At 39.0% G+C, this 19,470-nt stretch overlaps 1 protein-coding gene across 2 annotated transcripts; it reads right to left on the bottom strand.

Moving 5' to 3' along the window:
* Window positions 1-1,317: 1,317 nt before the first annotated feature.
* Window positions 1,318-18,937, bottom strand: LOC117391271 (leucine-rich repeat-containing G-protein coupled receptor 5-like). Of its 2 annotated transcripts, XM_055231540.1 has the most exons (21): window positions 18,849-18,937; window positions 18,446-18,729; window positions 13,911-13,982; window positions 12,864-12,935; window positions 12,482-12,553; window positions 11,205-11,420; window positions 10,419-10,490; window positions 8,534-8,602; window positions 8,322-8,393; window positions 8,175-8,246; window positions 8,024-8,092; window positions 6,984-7,055; window positions 6,824-6,889; window positions 6,449-6,520; window positions 5,686-5,757; window positions 5,456-5,581; window positions 4,730-4,869; window positions 4,462-4,545; window positions 4,148-4,391; window positions 3,524-3,681; window positions 1,318-3,188 (listed from the first exon to the last, which is right to left on the bottom strand). In XM_055231540.1, exons 2-21 carry the CDS (start codon window positions 18,706-18,708, stop codon window positions 2,473-2,475), a joined length of 2,799 nt encoding a protein of 932 aa, XP_055087515.1. In that variant the 5' UTR covers window positions 18,709-18,729; window positions 18,849-18,937; the 3' UTR covers window positions 1,318-2,472. The 2 variants fall into 2 exon arrangements, with proteins under 2 accessions (XP_055087515.1, XP_055087516.1); XM_055231541.1 differs by lacking the exons at window positions 8,322-8,393; window positions 8,534-8,602 and having other exon boundaries at window positions 2,257-3,188.
* Window positions 18,938-19,470: the final 533 nt, after the last annotated feature.

Raw genomic sequence — 19,470 nt, 5'->3', positions numbered from 1 at the left:
GTGATAGCCTGCAGTACATTGAGTTGGAAGGTTTGACACACAGCCAAATTTCATACTTTTAACACTTTTTAAAATTTGATACATTAATAGGCATCAATCTGCATATTTTTAGTGTTAATAGTGAGATCATGGACCAATAATAAAAGATTGGATTTTCACAATCACAATCAACAGCTTAAAAAACTATCTCCTATACCCCCATCTGAGAGAGGTGGAGGGCAGCTAAAAGTGATAAAAATACTGCTTGGTCACTGTAATCACACTGACAAAAATTTGTTAAAGAAGCATCACCGCTATACAATTTAATATGTAAAAAATTTTTTATCCAAAACCTTGGAACATTCATAAATCACATGACCACCAAATATCCCTGATTTAACAATAAATGAAGTTCACAAGTGGATACACCTATTAAAACTATTCCTCTACTCTGCTGGTAACCCAAACAATGTAAACAAACATGATTGAACCACAAAAAATGTTCACTTTTCTTTCTTCAACAGTATTTCTTTCTACTACTTGAAGAAATCTTGAAGTTTTAACAGAATGTTGACAGAACAGATTGACTCCAGATTCTACAAACTGTTTCTTTTCAACCATCTTTTAATAATTCAAATTAATAGGACTTATTGTGGATAATTATGTGGTTGGTGTAGCGTAATGTGAGTGTTCTATTATTACTTCCGTTAAACATTGGACAGACTTCACAAGGGTCTTCATGACTCAAGTTTAAAAAGAACATGAGTTAATTAAATTAGTGGTTCCTTTCCTCCTCACTTAAAGGTGAGTCATCAATTGTTTAAACCATGCAACATCTCCACTCCTCCCGCTCACCCTCACATCGCAAAGACAAATTCACTAAAGTAATTCTATTGGAAAGTTTAGCTCATTAGGCCTTATGTGCATCTAACAATGAATAATGTATGGCAGAAATGAAATCACTCACCACATTTTACACATTACAGAATGATTTATAATATTCAATTCATCTAGCTTATGAATGTAACTGTCATATCAGTATAAGTAAGTAACCAGTAGGCTGTATCAGTAAATGGCTAATTCAATTGTGCAGTTGTATATCCCATGTGTGAAGATCAAGTGTGCTGTGTTGGATCAGTGAATATTTGTTATAACCAGGATTTTGAACAAAAATGACTCACACCAGCCTCACAGCAAACAATGTAACCATTCAGTGAGTCACAGCATTCCTCAACACAGCACATAATGTGTGGCTAATATTTCATGCTAGAAATATTATAACATTTTGTTATTATTTTCAATCAAAAAGGACACCGAGGCAGGGATTACTATCATCCTATTGAGTTTGTTTTTATTGTCTTTTTAAGTGCTGATCACAAGTAAAGTGCAGCCACTAAATTGTCACACACAGCGGACAGTCAAACAGTTGAAACATCAACACATTTAAACTACTTGGCAGCTTTACATTTTAGTTTCAGCTGTCAACATGAAATGTTCAAAACTTTATCTTTTTTGCTATTCTGATCAGGCTGTACAATTAGCATTTGTACAAACCACAAAGATAGTGTGGTTCTTCTGCATGCAGGTTCACATTCATATTTACAAGGTAAAAAAAATGATAAACATGGATTGTCACAGTAGCTCAAATTAGAAGAAAATAGGAAACAGAAAATATGTTTTTTTGCATTCATTGACCAGACACAGATGGAGTATGCAGTTCAAATAGATGGAATAGGCCCACTACAGAATATAGTTACCCTCAAAGAAAAATGTCATTCCTACAAAACATCATCTGTATATACCTTAGATATTATCATTTAGGGAGGAAAGGGGTTGTTTCACCTTTTCTTTAAATTAGAAGAGAACAACCCTTACAAATACATTTGGAGCTCAACGATGTGACAAAAGTCACATAGACTCCTCAGTTTTCACACACTTATAACAGCTACATAAAAACACAGTAATTGCACTCAAACATTTGGTTGAACATTTGCTGTGTGTTTTGGTAAAAAAAAATATTTAGTCACATCAGTTTGCAGCAGATGTTTGACCAATTCTTGAGACTAGGATATCAGTTAAAGTTTAGTCAAATGTCAATAAAAAGCAAAAGGCAACAATGTAAACAGAGTTAACTGTCAATATGTAAATGAATGCCCATTTTGTCCTGTCCTTCACACAGGGGGCGTTGAAGCGCCTATGTCACCTGTGTGCATTGCTGCAGTATGTTTGTGTTACAATTGACTTTTTCATGTTAAACAAAATATTAAATTGTTAGGGCAAAGAATCATTTGCCTTTGGTGTACAGGACTAAACATGCTACATTAATGAGAGATGAGGCCAAAAACACCCTTTTGGAGTCAGTAGAATAGCTTTGTTACTGTAGTAAACAAAGGACTTAAAAAAGTAAAATCTCCTTTAATTTAATGCATGTATTATGTTAAAAACAATCATGCTACGTTTTAAATTTGTTTTGATATGTTAAAATGTGTCCGATCAATGATGTGGCACAATAAACATGACTGTGTGTTGAGATTCAGTCTTTCCATTGTCTGGCTCTTCTTCTTCTGTTGTTCCTCTGATGGCTACCAGGGCCTGGGTTGAGTCACAAGACTGTTTTTCAGCATCCTCGTCATGTTTTGTGTCTAATGGACTTGACCTGCATGTTCCTTTTGCTCCTCTGTTTTTAATGGACAGCTGTGTGCTCATGGTCCCACAAGTATGCTTCGCCAGAGTCGCTAACTCATCTCTTGCAAGTGGATTGAAGAGGAGATACAGCAGTGGATTGACGCATGAGGGTAACGGTGCCACCAGCAGGAGCACAGCCTTAGCAGCATCTGGTCCAGCGGCCGGGAGGTGAAGAAGTGAAGAGAATGAGAGGAACGCCACTGGGAGGAAGAGGAGGCAGTCTGAGAAGAGCACCCACGCCACATGTCGAGTCAGTGCCCCGTCCTCTTCAGAAATGGGGAGTGACTTATTGGTCTGACAGTAGAGACGTGCGTAGGCCAGAATCATCAGTAGAAAGCACAGAGAGTCCAACAGCACTAGGAACACTGAGAAGGCCACAGAGGCAGAAGATGTAGAGGAGGGCAACAGCAAGCAGAGCGAGGTGCTGCTGTGTCCAGCCACCAGGGGGGGCAGTGTAATAGCCAAGCCCAGCAGGAAGCACAAAAATATGGCAAGTCGTATTGAGAGTGCAGGTGAAGAAAGGCCTTTTAAAACAAGAAGTTCAAAATCAGACAGTAAAATATCAATGTTATTGTTTAAGACATTATGACATAGAATGATTTATAATAAACACTGCAAACTATCGTTCCCTATGTAACTTTTTTTGTTTGAGGTTGGCTCTCCACAGATCTGACCTGTAACTTTGCCTTGTGACGCTACCTGCTACTCTTCATTGAGTCAAATCAAGTCTATTGCTATGAAGTATTTTTCACAAATAAACTACATCTCCATAGAGACAAGCACGTGGTGATTCGCCATCCGAAAATTACATAGTGCACCTTTAAAACTACATGCAAAACATCAAAAATGCTACTCTTACCACCACTTTGTCTTTGTACTTTGTGATGACCAGTGCTGAAAGTCAAGCATCGCTCCAAAGCTGCAACGGTGAGCAAAAATATGCTGGTCTGTGAGCCAAAGGTGTACAAGAAGCCGCTGAGTTCACACATATAGCTGCTCTCCCATGCAGTGCCATACCTTTAACATATACACACAAAGGTTATCACAACAAGACTGTCTAGATTTGCTGAATCCAATAGTTTGTTGAACAGCTTATCTTAATATTTTAATCTAAATCCACAAACGCTGACCATCCATATGACTCTACTGTGAGGCCCAGTTTTACCAAAACTTAACAAGTAATTCCCAAAAGCCGGTAGTGAAGGGGCCATGTCAGTCAGGAGAGATTTGGTGGAGTAATAAAACTGGTAGTAGTATAAAACTGGCTAAGAGGCATTGCCAACTTTATCTGTGTTTATCCATTTGTTCAGTTGTGCACACACTGACTTGTAATCACTGTATGGAGGCATGTCTTGCTTGTGCTAAACCACTTTGCAGAAGGACTCTGAGGCTGGCACAGTTCGACTCATTTTGGCAAATGGAAACACCCATCCCAGCCTCACCTGCTCTATTCCCCTGTGAAAATGCAGTTATTGATTGTTACCTCCAGAAATTGCCATAAGTCCAGGCATCCACTGCAGCCAGCCATCCACTCCACACGCCCAAAAGACCATTGACCAGGGCCAGCAAGCCAATTAGCAACTTAGAAGGGGTGGCCATTGAGACCGGGGCCAGGAAGATGGATGAAACAACAAGACAGTTGCTGACCAATGAGATAGCTGCAATCAGCCACACTCCTCCTCGGATCAGCCAGCTTCCAAGAAGATGGAGGCAGGGACGGAAAGGTCCTGGAAGATGTTCAAAGAAATGAGATTTAATCATGTTGTCTTTTGTAGAAGGAGAAGACTCATAAATTACCTGGTGTGGGGCTGCAATGCACCGTCTGGTGAAGTTTTGGTTCATCATCAAACTGAATTAGAAAATCTTCCCAGTCATGATCAACTGTATAATACAGAAGGAAAAAATATGTAATGAATAAATGACCAAAAAAGTACATCTAGGTCTGTCTGTCAACATGTACACAGTGAGAGAAGTTTTTTTGGAGGCAGGTTTGTTGTATTGATCTTTTCAGTAAATACGCTCTGTAGTTAAATTGCTGCTTGTATTAATGTAGTGCTCTATAAACCTTGGTTGGAAATGAACATAGTGTCTCCAGACTCAGCCACTGCTCTGTCAACATTCTCTCTTCTCCAGGTTGACTCTGCTGCTTGTTGTTCACAAGAGACAAAGGCACAGCATTGGAAAGCATAAGGTAACTCCATCACTCTGCACACACACATATAAATGCAAAAACCGTATGGATTTAGCATGTAATCTATACAAATCAACTTTTAAATCCACGTTTGGCTTGTGTGCAAAGGGGGGCAGTACAAGTATATTATGAATATTGATTAACCCATTTGTTGTAAGTAAACAACCACAACATTGGCCTGAGTTGCTGATAGTATGGACCCAAATGCATCAGTGATGGCCTGAAAAGAAGAATTTTTACAATTTGTACAGTACAAGCTTTGGTAAAGTTAAAATTGTATTTAAAATTTATAATCAAGATATAGTTTTTAAACCTCTATACTTCAAGCAAACCAAATTGTGATCAAGTGATACCAGTATAACAATAGGGAATCCACAATTAACAGTAAAAGCATTTCTGCCCTGGTTAAAACTCTCACTATATGTTTGATGGTGGTGATGTCATCTTTCCCTGCAGCCTCTATGTTGGGCCAACACCACAGCACACTCTGTTTTGTTTGTGCTTTCATGTTGAAGTTATGTCAAGTGAATCATAGATATGCTGCAATGTGTCTTTGGTTAAATACTTTGAATGTCTAAATTACAACATGTTTTAGTTCACCTGACTCTGGGCAGGGTCTCTCGTGGAATCAGCTCCATTAGTTGATCATTTCCAGACAAACGTAGGTGAGTCAGAGCATACAGGCTGGTCAGAGACAGGGCAACAATGTGATTGGAGGATAGATCACTATAGAGAGAATAAAAGCATAAGAAATACATAATAACACATAAAATATACTATTACTATTATTATTTATTTAATTTAAGGGTAAAAAAATACAAATCACTCACAGTTTGGTCAGTGCAGGGAGGGCAGAAAAGGAGTTTGGCTTCACAGATGAAAGTTTGTTCCAGGACAAATCACTAAAAAGAGGACATATTTATATTATTATATTATATAAATGGTTTATGATTATAGCTGACCAGATTTCGGTGAGGACAAATGACAAAGCAAAAGTTTATTTCCAACAAATTAGTAATTGTGTTTTGCACTGCTAGTAGTCTATGATAATAATCTTCTGGGGCACTAACATTTGTCAGCCTGCATCCTTGTAGCCTGGCAGTTTAATGTGAGCTCAACATGTGGAACCATGTGTTGATAGTTTTTTGAATGCATGCCACATGACAGCATCGTACCTGTCTCATCAGTGAGTAGACCACCTGGAGCAGCCCCACTCTCCATTTGGAAGTACTTACAGAAGGCACCACTGGATCCCTGCCCCAGCTGTAATTTACTGTGTAGTGGTGTGCACTAGTGTGGGCAAGTATTTATCACAGTGCCGGGACCAAAATTTGTATATACACACATCATGGAGACCTGTCTCACGTATGGGGACAAAAATCAGGTCCCCACTGATATAATTCCTTTATTATTAGATCAACAACATGATTTGAAGTTCAGATATGGGTTAAAGTAGGTGAAGCTTGGGGTTTAGGTTAAGATTTGACATGTAGCAACTAATAAGTCTCCAGGAAATAAATGTCAATATCATGTCCCCAAAAAGCTGGGAAATCCAACTTGTGTGTATTAGTGTGTATTGCACTTTGTACTTACAGCGAGTGCAGTGACATCAGGCCGTGGAAGGTGTTCTCTTCCAGCTCTTTTATTTCATTGTGGTGTAGATCTCTGTAAATATAAGGTTATAGTCACTTGTATATTTCCATTGTATCACCATTACATGTATGAAACTATTGTCTGTGTCTCTAAGTGGTCCTCTTCCACCGCATCAGTGCTAATTATTCCCACAATGCACAGCTGGCTATACTTTATTGGTTGTCATGGTTACACCAAAAGTTAAATTGCAAGAAGTAGATGAAAAGCAGACTAAATAAACATGCTGTTTTATGGGTTTGAAGGTGTCAAATCAAACATCTGTAATGTACTTTATAAAGCACTTAAAAGATAAAAGCAAAATGCAACAATACTGACATGCTCTGAATGCTCTCACAGCCAGAGAAGACGGGCAGGGTCTGGAGCTGATTATATGAGAGATCACTGTGGACAGACACAATGATGATTAGAAATTACTGTAGTCCATTATAATGCAGAGTTCATGTGCTTTTTGCTTCAGTAAATTAACTGAACTTACAGCAGCTCAAGGTTTGGGAGTTGGTCACAAACTGATGGAGGTAGTGAGGTAATCTTCGTTCCAGTGATGGTTCTAGATAAACAAATGCAATTTTTAAGGTTTACATTTGACATAGAAGTAATGGACATTATGGGCACTATGTAAGTTTTCTAGAGAGTCCTTCAAGTGTATAGCTCTTAACCTTATTATTATTTTACCTGGAATGGTCCACAACATCACATAAAATGAATCAATCTAATTGGGAACAAACACGTGACTTCAAAGTATTTGGAAATAAAAATGCCATAGTTGAACAAATTATGTGATCTGTGGAAAATTCCAGGCAAAGCAATAACATTTTCATGAGAAAGGTATAAAGGAAAAATAAGCAGGTGATGGACCCTCAACCAGAAAAAGTACAATTTTACTGCTTCTAAGTGTGTACTATGTTATTTACTCATGACTTGTCAAAAGTTGTAGCAATATTGAGCGAGTTTTGGTGTCATCCACTTTTAGCTCATATCTACAGCGTGAACACTGAGTCATTGACGTTGGGAGGGATCATTCATAAGTGCAAACCAGTAAAATATCAGTGAAGCAGAAAGTTCAAGAATGTGTGAAGGTTTGTTTAGTTGGAGTTTTTATTTCCACTTTGTGGTTCAGGGTAAGGTTACTGCTCATGCATACAGCCCCTTAGAAAGAAGATTTAAATGGAAAACTACAAGAAAATAAACTTTGGGCATGTGTTTATTATAACAAGAATACCAAGTTAATACAAGAGAAAAAAGGCTTTTGATTTTGGGGCGAGCAGCAAATAAAAAAATTCACAGTCCATCAGATAGAATAATAATGGTGGTGACATGATTTTGATTTGAAGTTTGGTGCTCAAGGCCACAGAGGTGTTGAATACAACAGCAAACACTGAGGAACATTCCTCTGTGTGCGGCTGTGTGGTCAAATTGGAGTGAAGCATTATGGCTCCTTTGTCCAACAAACCAAGGCTAACGTTTGTGGGTCAGCATTAGATCTAGGATGGGGTTACTGTATGAGTAAAGACTTACAGACTTTCCAAACTTGCAGTTCCTGTCAGATAGGGAAACTCTGTAAGATTTCCTGCTCCATTCAGAGATCTAAAAGAGAAAAAAAATCTTAAAATCTGTAGAACTTTGACATAATAAATAATACTTGTGATTTCAAATAGTATTTTCTCACAATGTTCGTAGTTCTGGGAGGTTCTGGAAAGCAGAGCGACCAACAGACTCAATTGGATTGTCATAAAAAAATCTAAGAAAGATAAAATGAGACAATATAATTTAAAATATTAACATATTGGTGTTTCTGAGATTCACAGTTACCTACATTGTCATCAGTGATGGGTTTCCTGTGAAAGCATGCTCTGGGATGGACTGGATATTATTGCTATGAAATCCACTGAACAGCATACAGCACATATTAGTTATAACTTTAATCATGCTCACATTCACATTTGTACAAAATTCTCAGGCATTTCTTTAACATTATCGTGCCTTTTAAGACATACTGTAAATCATATCTCTTCACACTCTACTTACAGCTCTTTAAGGTGCTTCAGAGAATGAATGGCAACAGGGAACTCCATCATAGAGTTGTAGTTTAAATCTCTGAGGAAATAAAGAAAGACAGTGGACCTTTACACAATAAATAAATTGATTTTGAAAACTGATGTAAAAGATGTGTAATAAAATGATGAAAATATTTTTTTGCGGCATCCGATTCAAAACATTTTAAACATTGCTTTTTGTTCCATTTATCCAGGCTTGGGACTGACTTTGGTGGCTAGATTAAAAGCTATATTTTGTAGTTAAAAAAAAAGAAAAAAGGAAAAAAAAGAAAAAGACAATGGGAGCAGTAGATGGGCCTGGCATGTGTTTCATGTAAACAGTCAAATCAAAAGTTTGAAGTTAAACATAATACTTTTTCCATCATTTTCATTTATTAAAGAATCCACAACTGTTTCTTCTCTTTCCTTTCATCACCAACAGAGACTAGAGCATTTTTGGAGTCAGCACATGGCTTCAATTAGGCTCTCTCATCCATCTCTGTGATGCAGGTGGCTCACACACACAGCTGTACCACGCTGTGAAAATACCATTAAATTGAAATTGTTTCAGTCTGGTTCTTGTGTTCAAGTTCATGTTAAGGGGATGAGTCGTAATACCGCAAAGTGATACAATGAAAGTTTAATATGTGAGGGTTGATTGAGTCAGATCTGCACGAGTCTTTTTGATGTAACATTATCCCGGTCTATACTAGTGTAAAATATATATTACTAAAAATGGAAGAAATGGCTTGTTTAGTATTGCAGTATATCAATTAGATGGAAAAATACACAAAATCCTAAATGCTGCAATATTCTGTTTATTAAAAATAAGAAACAAAAATTGTATTATCCACCCAATTAAATATCACAAATTTGGATTTCACTGAGAGTACACCCCCACCTCTCTCAAAGGAGGTCCGATTCTGAGATACTGCTGTGTGTTTTGTGCGTTTTGTAAGAGTCTATGATTTCATTTCCGTTTTTAGGTCTGTTTGTGTTCGAAGTTTCGAATGGACTTGAATCTCTGGTGTGGTTTATTATTGCTGACCATACAGGTATACAGTTTGCTGAACAGTAATTATGATTAGCATAGTGGCTACAGGCAGGGCCACACACAGCGTCGACATAACCACACACAAACACGTAAAAGTATTTCCAAATGAAGGCAGTGTCTGTTTGTGTGTTTAAAAGTGCCTCTCTGGTTGACTGAGCAAACAGAAACATTTCTACACACACACATACATTTCTCTGATTGTACACACACCAATATAAACACACGGGTTAATCTGCTCTGACTCCAGCTAATAACCAAATCTCATCACATGCTTTCACTGAAACGACTTAACCCAAAGTATGCAAGATTTTCATGTTTTTGTATGAGACAAAAGGAAATCCCAGAACGTGTTAAAATTTTACAGAAAACTAAATCAATTACTGAACAACATAATAAAAAGTATATTGTAGAATACAGCATAAATCGGTGAAATCTTGACTGCATGTATAAATATTGTTCTATTTGTAATCAAAACAGACTTTTACTAAAAACTTCCCCAGTTACTGATTATGTTTTCTAAAAAATATTTAGTCCTGTGTTTGTTTTTCCCATCACACATTTTAAGGACATTATACTGATCTGATGTATGGTTTACATTTGAATGTTTTCACTTCAACTTCAACATCAACAACAAGTTGTATACCCTAAATCAGTGATTCTCAAACTGTGGTTCCAAGTGTTAAGATTTATGAATAACACGTGCATATCATTATGTTTTTCTTTGTTTAGTATAAAAACAAAACATAACAGAAATGGTGCCCCTTCACTGTGACCCCAGCTCAACCCTGGCCTGTGAGTGCTTCCCCAAAACACAGAAACTTACAGCGTCTCCAAACTGTGCAGCCCGTGGAAGCAGTTTGTCCCCATGGAAACGATCCTATTGTTGTTGAGATGCCTGAAGGGAGAGAGAGAGAGGCTGATGGACTAATGAAGCGGACAAAGGCTGTGTGTGTGTGTCTTCTGAAAAAGGCCCCGGGGCCCCTCAAGAAGGTTTTTTTTTCTTTTGGTAATTTCATGCAAATTAGCTTCAAGCTGACTGGACAAAAGAAATGACAGGAGACTTTAATGCTGCCGCGCTCAATGCCATCACACACATTCTCACACAGACAGATGAACAAATACAGTTTTTGCATGTTATTAATGAGCTAATTCAGACGGACAGGGACAGCCACTACAGTCAACCCTAATGTGGCCAAAAACACCTAGCAACCATCTATAGACACTTACACACATATATTCACATAGGACCTGGTAATTCATTGAATTTAATCAAATTAAGATTCTATCATGATCTGCTGGTGCTTTTATTAAACAGGTCTACAGCCAATACTCTGTTGTTAAAGCAGAGCATAGGGTTTGTCGCAGAGCTCAGAAAGAAATGTGTTGTTATGTGTGAAATGGCACTGACTACAAGATTGTCTTGTTTATTTTCATGACATCAATATTGAAAGCCATCGATATTTGTCAACTTGAAAAACAATATTTCCCAACACACACACACACACACACACACACACACACACACACACACACACACACACACATATATATAGTACATAGTACATTTCTGCATCTACAAGTTACTTAGGATTATTTGTTTTATACTTACAGGACCACCAGTCGGCTCAGCTTGCTAAATGCATGGTCTGGGATATAACTGATTTGGTTCAGGGCCAGTGTCATGGCTTGCAGAGCAGGTAACTCACTAAGAGCAGCCACAGGGACCTCAGTGAGTAAGTTATCATCCAACCACAGGTGTCGAAGAGACCTGAGGCCCAAGAAGCACCCAGCGGGAACATTGGAGATGTGGTTAGCATCCAGACGTCTGCAAGGTACAAGAGGAGGTCAGCACTAAACCAAATACTCATGTTAATATGTTAAACCAGGCATTGTTGCAAAAGAGCCCTCAAGTTTCTCTAAAACCATTGAAGGGTGCCATTATAGATCAAGTGTCTGAGCAGGTCAAAGGCATAGCCAATAGGCTGCATGAGCACTACTCAACTAGACAAATGCTCTTTAGCCAAATTTTAAAGGACACAAGTTTACTATTGTGGACTTACGTAGCTCGACAGCTGGCAGCTGCAGTAATTAACATCTTCAGATTTAATAAACATAAGAATGTGAAATCCTCTGAATGACATTTGAGACATAATGTAAGAACTTCACATGTTCATTGCAGTTACAAAGGGATGTAAGTAAAGCTATTTGAGTTATAGGTTCTGTAATTGGTTTGGTCAATAAAACAATAACTAGGAGTAAGAAGGGCTGTGTGACTAATCAAATCATAATCGAGACCAAGATTCAGTCATTTCTAATTGTCAAAGATATGCTTGGGCCTTTTTAACTGAAAGGTCATAGCCAATCCTCTGGCAGTAAAAGCATTTGGTTTGGACCATCAGAGTTCATCCTTGGAGAAATAAATTTGACATGTTTTTATAGTTTTAAAGGTGTTATTAGTCTGTGCTGTTCATGTTGAATCAAATAAAACATTGTGATCTATCAATGACTTGAATTTTTTTTTTACAGGTACCCATTGGACTTGGTCAGTGTCCCATTCCAACTAAAGGAGATGTCAGTCTGTCTGTCTTCACAAAAGCAGCACTGTTCATGCACAGGGAGAAGAGTAGGATGGGCCTTCACATAATGGTCCATCAGATAAGTTCAGCCGCGAGAGGGAGACCTTAGACGTCCCTCTACTTATAGCTTATCTCCACAAATGCAACTCTCATTTTACTCTTTAGTGGAAAGGAATTCTTTACTCACACAAAACCCACACATGCATGGGTAAATTAATGTATGCAGCGCAGACAGTGCTTTCTCTCAGGCGAATAGCGCTCCGTAATTATAGTAAAACTATACCTGAGCATGTGTGCATGTGCAACTCACAGAGACTGAAGGTTGTGCAAATCGTGGAAGGCATCGTCTGGGACCGACCTGAGCTGGTTGTTCTGAAGCATCCTTGGTACAAAAAAACAACAATGACACTCTGGTATTTCACTGGTCATATGTATTATTGCTTCATCCTCTTAGTAAATGTGTTCTAGATGTTGTGAACTTAGGTATAAAAATTATGACATTGACCTATGTTTCAAGAAATAATAGTTTTGGGGGCTCAGTATTTATTGTGTGTACTTTTTTTGTACCAGAGGGGAAATTTTGTTATTTTTGGTAACACAATAAGATTTGGGCTGTTGCGGGTCAAATCAGTAACTTCTAAAAATAATTATACAGGCCTATGTGAAGTATTTTACATAATGAGTATACTTACAAGACCTTGAGATTATAGAGACCCATAAATGCTCCTTTTGGTATGAAAGAAAGATCATTCCCGGCAAGGCGCCTAAGGAACAGACAGAACGGAAATGCATTGTTACATTATGTTTTTTTTATATACCATAGCTTTAAGTATGCAGTGATGTATAAAAGATATAAAGACATGATGGTCATGTCCCCACTTTTTGCATTTGCATGCTAAACACATGGATTGCAGTTGTGTTGGTCAATCTATTGTTGGTCTACTAAATTCCATTCAGCAATAATAAAAGCATTAAAGAAAATCTCTTGGTAATTGATTTTGAATGTGCTATAAATTATATGATTATGGGATAGAACCTCTTCCCGGCATAGAGTATTTACATGAAGAATTGCAATGTTAATGTGTTGTACAGATGGACTTCCCGAGGGGTCATTCCTGTTGAAAACATGCTGCTGTAATGGCTGCAACAGGTCTGTGTGTGTTTTTATGGGGCACTTTGAGTTTAGCCTGTCCGCCATGCACCTCGCATGCACCTCTGTACCTCAGTGGTGGTGTCCGATCACCATAGTGACATTTCTCACACCGTAGCGACAAATATCACACGCACATAAACAAACATTTGAACACACACTGCTGGCAGCCATGCAGGCAGAGTCGTGTTGAGGTCTTTTTAGGGTCAGGCCTTATCTTGCCTTCACTTCAGTTGTTCGGCTGTGGTATGAATTTGCTCGTATATGTCACGGCTCTCGCTGAAGAGAGATGGGGTTACATATCAGATCCTCACAGATACCTGAGCTCCTTACCAACTCATACTCACCTGACTTGTGTCAGGTGCTTGTATCACCCACCTGAGACTGCCCATCACATATACTACTATACCCTCTTATCAGTTTCACAAACAGTTTTTGGAGCTAGTAGTTTCAAATAGATAAATTTACATCCTGTACCATTCTCCAACACCAAACAACATAAGATTGTTTCAATTATACTGGGATGTCTTGAGAGCAGTGATCTACAAACATGTTGGTACGTGGCATGTGTGAGTGGTTTAGTACTCACAGTTCCTCCAAGAAGTGTAAATTGGAAAAGTCTCCACTGGACAATGTGGTCAGATTATTCATGCTCAAATCCCTGCAAAAGAAAGAAACAGGTGAATGTTTTTGAGTTTGAGTATTTTATTAAATAAATAAAAGCATGCTAATAATACAACAATTTTCAGAAAATCAAAAGAAGTCATGAGTAAAACATTTATATCATGTTTAGAGATAAGTCATCGGGTGGCCACTACTCCTGACAGGTTGCCCCAGCTTCATTGGGGGATGGATCAAATCCAGACAAATTAAGTATATCTTAAAATTAAATATACCTCTTTGACCTTAATCTATTTGACTGAGTGACACAGGTCTGTGTTAAAATGCCCAGACTAATGTGCCATATAGACCTGTCTCTCACATTACTGCCTCGAGGAATCACAAAGTATGCTGGTGATGGAATTGCACTGGCATAACAAAGCCACAAATCTATAGTAACGTCTTATTTAATTATAATTAAATCGTTTAATTAAAAACAACTCAGGAGAGTCTAGACCAGAGTTGATTTTGAGGTAAATTTGCTCAAATGCAAACATTCTCACAGAGAGGTTTTTGCCTGACGCCATAAGACCCGGGGCCAACACACACCCGAGTGACAGAAACTACAGGAGTGGAAGTTACTGGAAGTCGACAGAAAACAAGACCTCGACTTCCCTCCTCACTGCAGACATCAACAGACTTCTGTTCACAACCTAAAGTGAAAAAAGGCTACCTACAAACTCATGTATGAGTCTGACGAGTTCAGGAATAATTCAGCATAGTTTTAAGGGCTGCAGTCACAAGACATGCCCTGTGCATTGATTAGTCAACTAAAAGAGAGTAATGTATGGTTCTTGCAAAAGTTATCAAAACTATTAAGTATCTCATGATCTCTGACCATATCTAACCCTAGCTGCACTCATGAGTTGTTCATAATAAGCATAACAGTTTCATTCATAGCCTTGTAATACACAACGGTGTAATGATAAAAAACAAATGCAGGTGTCAAGTCACGGCCAAAGTATATACAGAACGAAACAGTAAGAAGATCAAAAAAATCTATAGTAATGTATCATCATAATTATCACCAAGGGACAAAGCTCCCTGTCCCATCCAATACATCCTGTCCATGGGCAAGACACTTCACCCACGAATGCATCATCGAGATCTATCATTTCCAACAATAGACAAGGGCCACATTTGTTGAGTTGGTTCATGGGCTCTGGCCTCCTCTTTTTCTTTTCCTCTTCTTTCTTTCTTTCTTTCTTTCTCCTCGACCCTTATCTGAGTCTAATTTCAGCCACATGATAATATCAGCAAGTAGCATCTTTCCACTCAGGAGGGATCAGGTCTGAAAGGAACCTAGACAGACTGTCTCTGTCTCACATACAAACACAAAAACCTGTCTCTCCTTTTTAAGTGCATTTACTCCATTTCCACAAAATTTTATCCACAACAAGAGGAACTACAAACACAGACAGAAAACTCTTTCAACAAAGACATAGCTTTACTTAAGCACAGGTTTCTCTCGCAAAGTATAAATAATATGTTGCAATGTTGGAGGAAATATATGTCCCAATAAAATAAACAAGAGTTTGAGACCCACATACAAGGGCACACATTCTTGCAACAGGGTGTGCCCACAGTTGAATATGCCAGTTGTTAAGGCACTAGTTTTGACACTCCATAAACCTTGTTAATGTGTGCATGGGCCTGTCGCTTTACAGCATTGTCAACAGGTAGTCCAGTCATGGCCACATGGTTTATTTTGTGTATTTTAAGAGAAAGTTCCTTCGCCCACTGCAGACTAATAGTGCTATGGTTGACTGGCATTTACTGCTAGCACACACGCACACACTAAAAACATTACTTCTATTACGACCATTTTACAACCCTCCAGTGACCGAAGTGTGTTTAGACAATAGACATTCATTTTATCAAGATTTGGTCAAATAGTCATTTTAAGCCTGTATATCATTTATAAATAGATGGATGCCGGTGTTTAAAACTGCAATAAAATAACTGTAGCTTTGGGCTGCAGTATGGTGACTTTATGTTATTGTACTTGAATATTTTGATGGTGTAAACAAAAAGAAAGCACGAAAAGTTGAACATAATACATTAGACATACATTATTCATTTGCATACAAATCTGGTTGAATTTTGCATGTATGTTGTCTTTTCTCTGCATTTTGTGTCTCAAAGTGATGGATATCAGGCAATTATTCAAATGTCTATGGCAGCAGAAAGACAACCCGAAGAAAGAAAAGAAAGGAGGTTGTGTAGTTTGAAGGCGGTGTGTGACAGCGAGGCCTCTCTCTGCCTTCTTTCACTATTTTCGGTCTTTCTTTGATTCTTTGAGGGGCGGGTCAATGGGGGCCTCCTGGGGTGAGTAAGCACAGGGGGTTTGTACCCCAACCGTGCTGGCGGACTGAGCAGCCCCTTGACGAGAAAAGACAGACTGAAAACCTACAGACATCTCTCTCTAAGTGGTGTACAATATGAAACGGTAAAAGATCGAAACCAGGGCACATTGAAAATCCATCAATGTCAAAGTATTGGGATATCACAGGCTGGTGGTGCTTTGTTGAATTTAGGAAAACTGAAAGACAAGGCAAGTGATAAAGCTTCTTATTTACACAGTCAAATACCTTGAACAGGTAAGTGGTCAGCCCGTCTTCACCTGGACTATGAGAGAGGGCCATTAGAGGGGCATGGGCTTTTCAAATACATGACTCAACATGCACGGGGAGAAGACTGTTTCCAAATGGGAGCAGACATGCAACTGTGGAAGAGGTCGAGTGTCTGCACAATAACAACACTGAAGACTTAGGGTAACAGTGATTGACTCCAAAATGCTTCATATGAACAGTGCATCAAGTCACATAGTACATCAAGTCAGTTCAAATGAGTCCTTGAGCATTCCTGAGTTAGAACAGCAGCACTTTGAGCCCCACTGAGCAGCCACACAGCTCTGCTTAGGCATGCAGCGAGTGTACACACACAAAGACACTGACAGATGGCAGTATTCACAGTGATGCGGTCAAATAGAGAGATGGACAGAAGGAGATTGTAAACTGATTCTCCCTCATGTCTGTCTGTCTCAGATCACTTTCTGCATTTCCTGAGAAAAGCTCCATTTTGGACACTAGTCTAATGGCAACAGGTGTTTGAAAGGGGGGCATTACATGGGGCCATTTGGTGTTTGTAGAGCGAAAGTGCACATTCAGACAAAAGGGGTCTGCATGTTTTTCAATTAGGGAGCTACAAGACGTTTTAACCTTTTTTTTTTTTTTTTACTGTGATCAACAGGTTAGATACAGGTGCTGTTTTTGCATTGATAAAATATTCAGTATCTACAAAGATATTTATGTTTAAATTCTTGATTGGGATCTTAATAAAGCCACAATGGATCTTTGAGTGACAGTGTGTGTGTATGTGTGTGTAGGGGTGTGTGTGTGTGTGTGGGGGGGGGGGGGGGGGTGTTAATGAATGCCCTTTGTTAAATGTTTGTCTAATGCACATACACACACTGCGCACTACTGCGAAAGTTTCTTTAATGAGAGTGAAATTTAAATCCTGGACATTGTGCCACCTTTAGACAGCAGCCAAGACAGGCAGGTCTCTCTACACACACAATACAGTGATGTAATGGTGCTGCCAGAGTGGGCCACCTGCTGAGGAAGAAAATGGCCTTGAATTTATTTCAGTTTCACACTTTAGAAAAGATTTAACACAGAAAACAGCCAGTGGATACTGCTGTGAACACAGTCCTTGGCCATTTCTGAGAACCAAGAGCTTGAATTGTTTTACCCCTGACAGCCATTCTGCAGCTAAGTAACTACAGCAAAATCAATAGAATAACAGAGTTATTTAGGGGTTTTTGTTTTCGTTGTTGTTGTTGTTGTCCTTGAAGCCCTCTACCACTACACCAGAAGCTGAAGTAACTATTACCCCCCTGAAGTATCCTCTTTATGGACAGTGTATGAGGCTGCTGTCTGTCTGATTGTATTTCTTTATATAAAATATTGTTTTGAATCTGAGTTTGTTTCTTGATCCTAAACTACTGACACAGATGAAGGATACAAAAAATCAGTCACTGCTTTTTCATTCAACATTTACCAACAAATAATAAACATTCAAACTGGATAATTTGAAGTGCTGTAACTGCTATGATATGTATATTGACACATCTCTTGAAGTTTGGATTAAACAGATGTTCGTCTGAACTGAAAGTGGCTTTTTAATGTTATGTAAAAGTGACCACTGCAAGCGCAGGTACAAGGCATGGAGGCTACTTTACCAAGACGGAGGCATTTCTTTGACACACTGAATTTTGCTACTTAGAAAACAACCATAGCCAAATAAATAACAAGTTAAGCCCAGCGTGATGCCTACACGTTACGTAAAGAGTGCAGAGGCAGGTGCACGGTTCTCACCAGAGCACGCTGCGTTTACGCGCGAGCATGGAGTGGCACGAGCGCGCTGCTGGAGAACATAATATAGAAAAAGTTCATCACTTACAGGTAAGAAGTGAACACGTTGATATTGCTTGGTGTTCTCTGGAGTCCCAGGTCCGAGCAATCGACCCGGTGCAGCAGTCCGTCCACTTCGCACCGACAGCGGCCAGGGCAGCCGCGGAGCCCCGGTCCAGAGGTGCCGCTCACCCTGGAGCTCTCAGCTGCAGTGAACGAGCTCACATCCACCGGATCACTGGACCCCATCTTCTCACTGGCTGTGGCCGGGCACAAGGCAACTGTGGCTAGCACTAGCACACACCACCGCATCTCTTCATTCAACAAGGCTCACTTAGAATGAGAGAATAACAGCAATGAACAAGTGTCTAAGTTCAACTATATCACTACAGTCTACAGTTATATAGTAGTCAATAGTTGCTTAAATCTTTGACTAAACATTTATACTTCACCTGATAAAGAAAAGGAGTGCATGCAGTGAGGTATGATCCCTGTGTGAAGTCTCCTAAAATTTGGTGTCTGTCCAGGTTACACGCGTGGAGCTGTGTACGTCAAGAAGGGAGCGCGAGCTCCTGCCCACTGGGGACAAGGCTGGGTAAGCCCCGTGGTCTTTTATACTGGGGGCTGCTGTCTATCCGCCAGCTCTGCTCCTCGTGTGTGCAAAACTAACTCTTAAAAAGCAATAATATAGATATCGTATCAGTCAAAAAGCACGTGTGCCGCTCTTGAAACGAAGGAATTATTAAGATTATTCGGCTGCTTTTAGATAACCATAAAATGCGATAATGAAATAATGGAGTTTTTTGTCTTTACAAGATCCGCAAGAACTCATAACGAGCTTATGTGCTCAATTATAAAGTTGTAACTGTGTAATAGCGTTTTACTCCATGTGTATCCGCTGGTAGACTCTGCTCTCTAGCGGCAGCACAGAGAACTGCACGTTAATGTGCAGCAACCATGGTGAGAGAAGAAAGTCATCAATGTACCCTTTAAGACCCTTCTTTTAGATATGACTTTATTTAATCATCCCATTTACAGTATATATGTCTTTGTTTGGTTATTGTATATAGTTTA

The sequence above is a fragment of the Periophthalmus magnuspinnatus genome, chromosome 23 (assembly GCF_009829125.3).
Source record: "Periophthalmus magnuspinnatus isolate fPerMag1 chromosome 23, fPerMag1.2.pri, whole genome shotgun sequence".
NCBI classification, from domain to species: domain Eukaryota; kingdom Metazoa; phylum Chordata; class Actinopteri; order Gobiiformes; family Gobiidae; genus Periophthalmus; species Periophthalmus magnuspinnatus.
This window is presented reverse-complemented; position numbering and strand designations above follow the sequence as displayed.

Bases quoted from the DNA above. Each gene is read 5' to 3' on its own strand.
- LOC117391271 (XM_055231540.1), bottom strand. From the start codon at position 18,708: ATGCGGTGGTGTGTGCTAGTGCTAGCCACAGTTGCCTTGTGCCCGGCC. The intron at 12,936-13,910 runs GTGAGTACTAAA...TCTGTTCCTTAG, and splicing joins TTACACTTCTTGGAGGAACT to GCGCCTTGCCGGGAATGATC. The intron at 4,392-4,461 runs GTAATTTATGAG...AACATCTTCCAG, and splicing joins GCATTGCAGCCCCACACCAG to GACCTTTCCGTCCCTGCCTC.